Genomic DNA, 12171 nt, shown 5'->3' with positions numbered 1-12171 from the left:
GGGGGGGCTTTCGGAAATAAAGTTTGTTCCTGCTTGAGTGGCTCATGATTTGTGCCCAGCCAGACTGCAGCAATTATTGAACTAAATGCTAATGTATCTTTTCATATTTCTGTTTACTGCTAAAGATTGGAAGCTCCTCAAGGGTATAATCTTTGTATCCCGTCTCCTAGCACAATGCCAATTTTATTAAGGAAATGGTAAACATTAACCTGAAATAGAAAATGTCAAAACTGACTTGTAGGTAATAACAATAGAACAATCTTTTTCAATATGGTATATATACTTGGTTATAGTGACAACTCAGAAATTATTGAATTCCATACCTTAATTAATCAATATAATCTGACTATAAATTATAGAATTTCTCTTACCAGGTTACTGTCATGGGTCAATTAAGGATTCTTTATTTTATCATCTAAAATCCCATTGAAGTTTCTAATTGAATCATGTACTGTTGATAGGATTTTAAATGGATACCAATTTTTTATGGAAGATATTTTTCCTTTTTTCTTTTTCTTTTGTGATTATCACCAAAGTTTAAAAAAGTATCTTAGTACATCTATCTTTTTAATTATTTTTTTAGTTGTAGATAGATACAATATTATTTTATAATTATGTGGTACTGAGGATCAAACCCAGTGCCTCGCTCATGCTAGTCAAGCACTCTACCACTGAGCTACAGCCCCAGCCCTTAATATCAAAATTTTAAATGTATATGCCCTTTGATCTGGCAGTTTCACATTGGAAAGTTCAAACTATGAACGTATACATATATGTGTGTGTGTGTGTGTGTGTATACACACACATGTGCATAAAAATAAATGTACCTTAGGGCTGGGATTGTGGCTCAGTGGTAGAGTGCTCGCCTAGCACATGGGGGCACTGGGTTCGATGTTAGCACCACATAAAAATAAATAAGTAAAATAATGGTATTGTGTCCATCTACAACTAAAAAAATATTTTAAAAAAGATAGATGTACTAAGATACTTTTTTAAACTTTGGTGATAATCACAAAAGAAAAAGAAAAAAGGAAAAATTTAGATTGTCTTCAGGGACTGGTTAAACTGTTAAAGGCCAATATAAAGGAAAATCATGTGTTCATTAAAAAGAGACAAGTTCTGTCTATGTGTTCCAGTGTGGACAGAAGTCCAAAATCATGAACCGAAATCAATTTCTATGCATGTATGAGTTTGTCAGAATGAACCCAACTACTGTGTATAACCATAAAGCTCTAATAAAAAATTTATTTGAAGTATGGTAGAATCCCATTTGTGATAAATATAAATGTAAATGTACATATGTATAAATATATATGCATATGTATATATTTAAATACATATGAATATATTAATATATTCCTATAATAAACACATAATTTCTAAAATTTTGTATATGTATAAATAGGGCGAGAGAGGGCTGCCTATATAAAAAAAATTCTAGAAGAATTCATAGGAATTAGTAATGGCATTTTCTATAGGAGATCAAAAAGGGTACCCTTATTTGTTCTTTGCCATCTATCCTTCTGAACTCTTGAATTTTACCAAAAGTGTTAACACTTTCTTGTTTTAGGGGAAAACATTAAAGCATGTTTTGTTTTTTTTTGTTTGTTTGTTTGTTTGTTTGTTTTTTTAGTTTCCCTCTAGCTATTTCACTGTTGCCATTTTTTCAGACAGAATTGTTTTTGCTCCATTTTTTCACATCCCATCTGGTTTTTTGATTTTTTTTTTTATTTTTGTTTCCAACCCAGTACAATTTCATTTGTCATTATTTCCATTCCCTAAAAACTCCTCTTGTAAAAGTCTTCAATTACCTCTCAATTCCTAAATCCAGGGGCTAGTATTAGTCTCTTAACACACTTGATTTTCTATAATAGTGGACAGTCTTCCGCCTCTGAGACCTCTCATCTCTGGGTTTTTTATGATACTTGAAATACCTAGTTTTTCTCTTTCGTATTTCTCAATCTCTGTCAGTTTTATAGATTTAAATGTTGATATTTCTCAGGTTATTTCCACATGTCCTCTTTCACTATTCATATCTACTGCCACAGTAACCTCAAACCCAAATTGTATAAAACTTGCTTTCATTTCTACTCTCAACTCAACCAGCATTGCCTCATATTTCCTATTCCCATGAAGGACATTACCATTTTTCTATCCTGTGGTTCAGGACAGAAATGACCAGTCATCTTTGATTTTACAGTTCTCCCTGACACTGACAACGTTGCAGTCACCAAGGCCTAATTTCGTCCTATATATCTCTTAATTTCATCTACTTCTTACCCATTTCTGTCTGTCTAGTTCATGATCTTTACTTAGATTACTACCATAATCTATGAACTAGTCTCTTAGTCTTTCACTTTTTCTCTCCGTTTTGTACCCCTTTCTTTCTCTTCTCCTTAGCCAAAGTAGTCTTGCTAAGATACACATCTGATCATGTCATTCCCCTCCTACCACCCAAAACCTTCATATGTTCATCCCCTGGTCTTGTGATCAAACTGAAAAGCCCATTACTACAAGTCCTGTCATGATCTCTCTCAGCCTTCGTGATTTACCACTCCTACCAACCACCTGTCCCCACCACATCCATACTACTCAAAGGCTGCACTCTGAATTTCTTTCAGTGTCTCAGCACACCAGGCTTTGCATACTTTTATTACAGGTCTTTTTACATGCTATCCATTCCACCTAGGTCTCTTGGCAGGACACTTGCATATTATGAAGTCCATCGATTTGAAGGTCACAACATCACTTAACTTTTTCCTCCAAGAAATCTAATCTGAACCTCCAATTTAAGATCCCCTAAATACTCACAGAGCCTCTTTTGCATTCTTTTTCATAAGTCTAATTTCATTGTACTACAAGGCATTGTTAACTCTCTAGACTATATATAAACTGTGTGAGCATCAGGACCCTGCCTTTCTTCTTATCTTGTGTGTTTCTTGCACCTACCTCTAGTAGAACGCCTATGTGCAGTACATAGCAAGTAGCTGTTGGATAAATAGATGGATCTATACAGAAATTCACTTATTAGCCTAATGAGAAACTAATGATTAAAATGTAAATGTCTTTAAACTTCTCTAGTTCTTTCCTCTTTTATTAATCTTTCACCCTAAACCTTAATCTTAAGGCAATAGTGAAGTTAAAACTCTAGCAATTAAATTCAATAAAAGAAAAAAGTATTAAGTCTTTTCACTCACTCTTTAATATGTTCATTGAGTTGGATTATGAGTGAAGTTTGATTTCATGTTTTTTTAATTCAGTATAGTTGTGTTCAATTTATATAATTGGTACTAGTAGATCTTAATCCATTTGCAACTTCAGAGCCAAAAAAAGCATATTATAATATAGTGCAGTTTCTATAAAGAATTTGTTCCCTAGTGTCGGTCATATTGGAGGAAAGTAGAATTTTCTACTCCCAGAACATGTTTTAATATTTATAATCCTTCTCCTTACATTCACCTTCATTACATGTACATGGGATATCATTTTTTTCTGTGATGACAAATTTTCTTACCATGCATTTGCTCACTTTAAGTGACAATTTCAGGCTGACCAATGTCTTTCTTTATCCTTAGCAGCTGAGCTCATTAGACCATCCTGTCTGGAGGCTGAGAGCAGGGAGAGGAAGATCTGCAGCATAGACTGTGCTTCCATAAATAGTTTTTTATGTGGTGTATATTTTTAAGCTAACATAAAAATCAGCAAGTAACATGAGCAGCAGGGACACTATACTGGCTTTACCTGCAGTGCATAAACCATAAATCGAAATCCTCAGGGAAGATGCGTTTTTTAGTACACAATAGAACTCTTGTGAATGAGCCCTACTTCCTCTACCCCAGTCCAGGGAGGAAAATTTTTACAGTGTTTACTTTTGCAAAATACCTGATTGGAAAAAATGAAATCTGGAGAGCAGGTATAATTACATTTTTCCCAAATAAGATCTCAGTGCAATTTTTTAAAACCTTATTGGACTATGTATAAATTTATTGATACTGAATATTTTTCATTACTACCTGGGAAATTTTCAAACAAAATGAGTGCCTTAGGAATACAAACTGGTTAAAACATAGGTATGTTGCTGTATCTACCTTGCTATCTAAACTGTCCCTTCTGGAATTCAGTGAAGCCATCTGGAATCATAACTGCCAAGCCAAGCAGAAACTCACCTGCACTGAGTCCAGGATTTTGTGTGGCAATAAGCATTTTTAATTAAAAGTTTCCCAGTTCCTAAATTTGGAACTGATTCTGTAAACATGTAGCAGATTGAGCAAGCAAGTCCAAGCATCATTGGAGCTAGGGTGGTGGGGAATGTGGCTTTTTAAAAAATTGAATGGGTAAGCTGAGAAAAATCCAGCTGTGTTTTATTTTAAATTGCACTAATCAGAGTTCTTTTACTCCTTTTTCTTTTCCTTCATTAGTGTATCTACTGTTGGATGTGTTGGTTCCCCAGCCTTCACTTTTAGCTTTTTTAAGACTGATTTCAGATAGGGATGAGGGTTAAAGCAACATAGTAGTAACAGAAAGCCTCTTTTGCCCTGTAGTTTATCTCTTAAATAGGTCAGAAGTAGCAGGTAATCTTCAACACCAAAGCAATTAGATATTTAACCCTTATTTTCATGGTGGTGATGACATTAAAACAGAAATGTAAGTGGTGTTCCTTAGTTAGAAGTAAAATTGCCCCTTTGGAAGCAATTTTCCAGTTAAATCAAGAAATAGTCATATTGGAACCCTGAATTATTCTTTTTTTTTTTTTAAGAGAGAGTGAGAGAGGGAGAGAGAGAGAGAATTTTAATATTCATTTATTTTAGTTCTCGGCGGACACAACATCTTTGTTTGTATGTGGTGCTGAGGATCGAACCCGGGCCGCATGCATGCCAGGCGAGCGCACTACCGCTTGAGCCACATCCCCAGCCCCTGAATTATTCTTATATGGTATTTAGGCTGATGGTGCAGGGGTTAGGGGACTCAGTCAGAAAAAGAACCTGGCCAGGGATCGAGGGACTTACAACATCTACTTTTGAGGCTGGATTAGGTTTCTTAATGAAACCTAATGTCAGAATGGACTGGAAAAAAAAATTAGTTTTAAACTCATTATTCTCCCATTAAATTCTATTTTCCATTGGAGGAGTAAACTGTGGTGCCACATGGCTGCTCTAACTCTGTAGATGGTAGATTAAAGAAAAATCAATTCATATGAAGATACAAGAAAAAGTAAAGACTTGGGCGTTACCAATGATTTTATATCAAAATATTTGCACAGAAAATGCTTCCCACCACCACCCTGAGCCATTCCCAGGCTACTCCATTTTCCTGTTTATTGTAATCTTGCTTCACTGGGAATTACTTCTGTCTTGACACTGTCTTCCTAATTCAGGAAGGGCTTGCTTATTTATTCAATAGTAACGTTGAACATGTGAGTAATTTGGCTTTTGATTCATGTGGGTATATATGCACATACTGAACAATGGGAGATTCTGAACTATGTATTAATAATTGAAATTTCAGTAATTAGGAAGAGTTGAGTTATAATTCCAGACAGTCACTATAATATGTTTATGGCTGCTATTGGAAGTTAGATTTCATTGAAAACACAATGAAAAAATAATTTTATCCACCTTCCTCTGAAAGAAGAACATATGTGTAACCCAGATAAGTTCATGGGTAAGCACTAGAAACAATAAGCTAGAGGAAACAGAAGTGTGAGAGAAAGATTTTACTTGCAAGATAGAATGTAGAAATACGTACTAGTGAGAGAGTAAGAATCATATATGAAGCAAGCTAAAGCTAATTAGATTTGTTCCTAATCAAATTTTTAATATATGAGATTCTCCTCTACCCCCAGAGTTGCCTCAGTTTCTGCTCTACCGGCTTTGACTGAAAACTGTTAATGGAAATGGGTAGGGGCTTCAACATTCCTTCCTTTCTGTTTTAAAATAGTCACCTTTGCCAAGTTTGCAGAGCATGCTCTCTGTGTCCTTCAAGCCGAAGCTTCTTCCTGCTGCCTTCCAGCTCTAATCTCCTTATAGGTGTAGCACCATGGCAACAGGCCCAGCCTTGAGCCCAGGTACCTTGTTTGTGTTACCCAAGGGGCTAGATGCAGCCTGAAGGAAGAGAGGAAGGCATACTACTTGTCCTGCAGCATTTGGATGAAGATGACCTCTTGTACAGTGTTTGCCTTTCTGTTCTGCTTCTGTTGAAGACTTGAATAACACCTGGTGGATAGCATGTATCCAAAGATGGTATCAGTAACCAAAGTCAGCAGGGAAACCATCTTCTATTGGTTTCTGTCTTCTAAACAGAGAATCGTTTTCTGAGATGTAGTTCAGAAAGTGACTTGCTATATTGGACATGTGGCATCGCTATGATTTGGGGTTGCACCACCAGGTGGCTGTACAATTGTTTCATGTAGGTAGACATTTATTTTGTTTGAAATAACTTTGTGTTTTAGAAAACTTTTCCTGGAGAATTTAAAAAGTAAAGGTTAGCTTTTGGGCATACCTCCTCCTGTTTACAATATAACTTAATCTTTCCTGGTAAAATGCTCACCCCTAAAACATGAGAGGCTTTTCCCTCCAGGAACTCTTTCTGAGAAAGATGGATTGAAATTGTTTTATATTTGTTTAAGAAAGATGTTAGTAGTGTCCCATTGCCCCACCCTGGCTTCGTGTAGCATATAGGGAAAGGTTATATGATATAATTAAAGCAAAAAAAAATTAGCATTTATTTATTTATAATTGATGTGCTATATTTGCAGCACATTACTACAAACATGTCAATGTCTTACTCAGGAGCACAAAGAGAAATAAATGTGAAACTATTACAGTATTATATTTTTATATACATTATGGCATTAGTACCTTTTATGCTTACCTTGCCTTCTTAGTAGGATATATAATGTGAACTTCTTTACTTTAAAAATTGCTGAATATCAGAACACACATTTTTTTCAGCCTAATCTTTAAATGGCAGTTGATTTTGTTAGGGAGAAAAGAATGGACTAATAAAGTCCTGGTAGTTTTAGATGTCTCTTATTTCACAGAGTTTGAAACAAATAGAAATGGAGAAAGAACAGTCTTTAATGCTAGTTTCTTGAATCGTATAACTTTGTAATTTAACTAAATACTACACTGGCATTAGTGTTTCAGTTCCATTTAATGTTACCCTGCTTATTTTAAGAAATGAATGAAGTAGTTTATTTAGTGTACTTTACAAAAACAAATGTCTTTACACAGGCATTTCTTTTTATTCTTAGTACTTCTACTTGAAATACGTGTATTTAATTCTGGGTGTTTCAGTCAATAAATACTATAATTATTGAGTAAAACTGCATAACCATTCAGTTCTGGATTCAGGAATATTATACTTCATATTGTTTCACTCCTTTAATTCTTTCAAGAGGAAAGTCTGTAATACCAACTCCTATAGTGACAAGAAGCATGATTCCCACATTCTTTTTTAAAACAACTAGGAAGTAAAATCAGCCAGAACATTTGAACAATGTCAACAAAGATCTGTTCTTCTATATGAAAGAGTTTGGGCATATTTTTTCATGGTGAGAACCTTTTTCAAGGCATTTTATGTGTTATTCACATTTATACTGTGAAGCATGGATAGAAGTAAAACCTTGCCAGAAAAGAATTCCACATTGAGGTGGAAATCAGGATATCTCCCTTTGAGGGAGTCCTATGCTAAAAAGTTTGGCACTGTGTGTGTGTGTGTGTGTGTATTTATTCTGTCAGAGTAAAAAGAAACAAAATGAGGGTTCAACCACTATTTTGTCAGTGCTTTAAGAGGAGATATAACCTGAATAGCATAGATTTCTGCATCTTCCAATATAAGAATGAGGTTAAAAAATAATGTTTGTGGAGGAGCTTTGAGCTCCTTTGAGACTAGTAAAATTATTGTTTTTGTGCTTTGTTGAAAAAAAAAAAAGTATGTCCGTGTTCACATGGTTGTATGGTTATGTGTGCCACATGAATATGATTACTACTATTATCATAGAATTTTAATTTTTTCCTCCTTTACTTTTGTCCTTACATACTTGTTCATTTTTCATAAGCCTTCATTGCACTAGACCCTCATTTCCTTGTTGGCCAAGGTAACACTACCTGAAATATATTCTACATTTAGGGCTCGTGGGCTGCCTAAACTGAAAGAGTCACGTTCTCATGAATCCTTGTTGAGCCCCTGCAGCGCAGTAGAATGTCTGGATCTTGGTCGAGGGGAGCCTGTAGCAGTAAAACCACTTCATAGCAGCATCCTTGGGCAAGACTTCTGCTTTGAGGTAAAAAACAAAAAATGAAAAGTAAGATTTTCTATCCAGTAACATTATGATTTCATTACTGTCATGTTCTGATTTGATGATTTTAACTGGTTTTCTGTGGCTAAAAATTAACTAATTGTAAAGGAAAATTGGTAATTTATTAAACAAATTATATTTATAATTAAAGTTCTTAATGCTAACATTTCGTTCCTTTGGCCTTTGCCTGCATTTTAAAAAGTTGGGGGTTGAGGGTTTATCTCAATGGTAGAGCACTAGATTAGCACCCAAAAAGAAAAGGGGAGGGGGTGCTTAGTACATCTCAGCAGAGGTTACAGAACTAACAATAGCTTACTAAAATGTTAAATTTTTTAGTATTCATAAGGATGATACCTACTATGTTGTTATTTTTCTCCTGAAACCCTAAAGTCCCAAGTTTAATGTTTTTTGGGGGGGAATTTGACTCAATATTTTTTTTAGTTACAATATAAGCAGTTTTAGATCAAGGCCTATGTCTTTATTCTATAATCCCCTGCACCTAGCTTGATCCCTAGCACATTGTAGGTGCCTAATTTCTTGAATGAACAAATTGCCCTTCATCAGAAAATAAGACTATCACATTTTATAAAGTAATTTCTCCTTCCCCAGCTAAATTTAAACAGTTGACTATTTGCATGCTAAATGTGAATATTGTGTGTGTGTGTGTGTGTGTGTGTGAAAGAGAGAGAGAGAGAGAGAGAGAGAGATTGTGTAAGTAATTATTAGGGTTAGAATTTAATTGAGTCCTATGCTAGATATTGTAGAAATTGAAAGATATTTGGTTCCTGTCCTTATGAACCAACACTGCCCAAAAGAAATATAATGTAAGCTACATATATAATTTTAAATTTTATGTAGTCCAAATATTCTCATATCAGCATGTAATATAAAGTTATCAATGAGATATTTTTATATTCTACTTTTAATACTACATCTTCAAAATCAGAAGTTTTTATAATTACAGCACAGCTCAATTTGGATCAGCCACATTTCAGGTACTCAGACACACCATGCAAGTACCTGCCATATCAGAACATATAATCTAATTTGATTTACATGATTATGACCTGAGATTGAGTTAATGTGTGAGAAAACTTCAGCAATTTGGGCAGGTCATTTATTAATGTTCTTTTTAATAAAAATCATTGAAATTTTCCTTATTTATGGAACTCAATTTAACAGACTGTATACTAAGCCCAGTGTTGGGTGGTAGGCAAATAGATGGGATATTTCTTCTTTTTTTTTTTCAATTTTTTTTTAGTTGTCAATGGACCTTTATCTTTATTTATTTATTTATATGTGATGCTTAGAATCAAACCCTGTACCTCACACATGCTAGGCAAGCACTTTACCACTGAGTCACAACCCCAGCCCTTTTTCTTTTAATATTTATTTTTTAGTTATAGGTAGACACAATATTTTATATTTATGTGGTGCTGAGGGTCGAACCCAGTGCCTCACGCATGTGAGGTGAGCATTCTACCTCTGAGCCACAACCCCAGCCCAGGATGTTTCATTTTTAAAGGATAGTTATGGTAGTGGTCAGGTTAACCTAATAAATGACTGGAAATCAGCTAGCTGGTTGAATTATGGAAGAGCAATGGATTCCAAAGACAGTAATACAATATTATTCACTCTCTTTAATTTCATTTAGTAGCAATCTATAATATTATAGCAAAGGCAGATTTGAGAAAGCTGATAAACTGTTTTGTGAAACTCTCTTCCTTTTATTAACTTATTTAACAGAATTGAGACTACTCATTTGCAGATAATTTAAGATGTGGCCTAAAAGATTTTTATTTTGAATTTTCTGAACCTAGGTCAGCTGAATTCTAAATAGCCTTTGTTTCCATACCTGGAAATAGGTGTGGATGCTACCTTGAGAACAAGTCAAAAGGCAGGTATAGATTTAGACATAATGAACTTCCACTAGCAAAGATCATTTTAGTTTCATGCAGTATTTTAGGTTCAGATGTATCCCTAACTCTTAAATGATATAACTAGGAAAAAAAGAGTCTTACTTTCTTTTTCTTATTTCTAATCTTTATGTTGAAGGTCACCTACTTAAGTGGAAGTAAATGCTTCAGTTGTAACTCTGCTTCAGAGAGAGATAAGTGGATGGAAAACCTTCGAAGGACAGTTCAGCCAAATAAGGTAATAGTGACTTTGAGTGTCTAAAAAACCCACTTTGTAAGCATTAAATTGATAGAAGATAGCTGCAGTGATAACATCTTAATTTTTATAAAGCTTAACAGTTTTTAAGTGTATGTGCCTGTTATGACATTTCAGTCTAAAAATAATTTTACTGCAGATATTATTGTTATGATTTTACCAGTGTAGATAAGAACACTCAGAAAAGTTAAGTGACCTGCCCAAGTCAGAAGCAAGTATATAATAGAAGTGGAATTAGAACACAAGTTTGTTAACTACACATCTCTTTTATATTTATAGAAACAAGTCCAGTTGATACTAGTTTGGCTAAATGAGAATTTACTATTACAAGATAATTTTTTCATCACAAGTTAAATAGAATATATGTGGTTCCCTAAGATTCGAAGACATTCTTGTTTGAGCTAGCTACTATCTTAAAGTAATGAGATAGCAAATAATTTCATTATTTGTTGTCTACTCTTAATAGAGTATATGATCGGCATCACTTTAAGAGGAAAATGTTCTTTTGAGATATCAGCTCACAAATTCAATTTTGTTGCCTCTTTGTAGGACAACTGCAGAAGAGCTGAAAATGTTCTCCGTTTATGGATCATTGAAGCCAAGGATCTTGCCCCTAAAAAGAAATATTTCTGTGAACTGTGCCTTGATGATACCCTCTTTGCTCGTACAACCAGCAAGACCAAAGCAGACAATATTTTCTGGGGAGAACACTTTGAATTCTACAGCCTTCCACCTCTTCATAGCATCACAGTTCACATTTATAAGGATGTGGAAAAAAAGAAAAAAAAGGACAAGAATAATTATGTAGGGCTAGTCAACATCCCCACTGCCAGCGTGACTGGTCGCCAATTTGTAGAAAAGTGGTATCCAGTGAGTACACCTACACCCAACAAAGGAAAGACTGGGGGACCTTCTATTCGGATTAAGTCACGTTTCCAAACTATCACCATTCTGCCTATGGAGCAATACAAAGAATTTGCAGAATTTGTCACCAGCAACTATACCATGCTGTGTTCTGTCCTAGAGCCAGTAATTAGTGTGAGAAATAAAGAGGAGTTGGCTTGTGCCTTAGTGCACATTCTTCAAAGTACTGGCAGAGCCAAGGTAAGTGGAAAAGGGAAATTGCATTACCTATACCTGAAAGCTTTTCTCTAACGTCTACAAAGAGATGAAGATATGGATGCTGAGGAGATCCAAATTAGAGAAATGTGCATTGTTATTGGTCACAAAAGAAAAGGAGAAATAAGAGTTAAGAAAGAACCTGTTAGCAGTTCTTAGATTCAGAAAATATAGGATTTATAACACTTAAAATATAAAATGGAGGAACCAATAAATATTCAAAAGTCCATTTTCATGAAAGACAGATACCATAACCAGCTCTTTATTATCTGGTAAAATAAATGGTATGATTGACATGATAATCCCACAGTGTGTTCAGATTCCTTATCTTTAGTTCTAAAGTGTCATACAGTGGTTTTCTTCCCCACTATATTTTAAGATTAACGGATGTCTATAGCCCTTAAGCACAAAAGGAGGTATTCAAGAAGCATGCTGGGTGTTAGCAAGAGTACTCATGGGACTTGTCACCCCAATTGGAGTAGGGGCAGAACAGAGCCGCCGCCAGCGCCCAGAACAGGCCCAGTGACCTGCCGGCGTGGTAGCCACGACACCCCAATTGGAATAAGGAGAGAGCAGAGCCG

At 35.0% G+C, this 12171-nt stretch overlaps 1 protein-coding gene across 11 annotated transcripts in view; it reads left to right on the top strand.

The window, feature by feature from the left end:
* The window catches only part of Rasal2 (RAS protein activator like 2), a 338051-nt gene that overhangs the window by 282015 nt on the left and 43865 nt on the right, over positions 1-12171 (top strand). For all 11 annotated transcript variants that reach the window (XM_015491761.2, XM_048809957.1, XM_048809956.1 and 8 more), the window contains 3 exons: positions 8131-8284; positions 10355-10453; positions 11021-11575. In XM_015491761.2, the coding sequence (XP_015347247.2) occupies positions 8131-8284; positions 10355-10453; positions 11021-11575 (808 nt within the window). The remainder of the gene's footprint in view (positions 1-8130; positions 8285-10354; positions 10454-11020; positions 11576-12171) is intronic.

Source organism: Marmota marmota, unplaced genomic scaffold (assembly GCF_001458135.2).
Source record: "Marmota marmota marmota unplaced genomic scaffold, marMar, whole genome shotgun sequence".
Classification (NCBI taxonomy): Eukaryota; Metazoa; Chordata; class Mammalia; order Rodentia; family Sciuridae; genus Marmota; species Marmota marmota.
The sequence above is the reverse complement of the archived record's forward strand: the minus strand, read 5'-3'. Positions and strand labels throughout refer to the sequence as shown.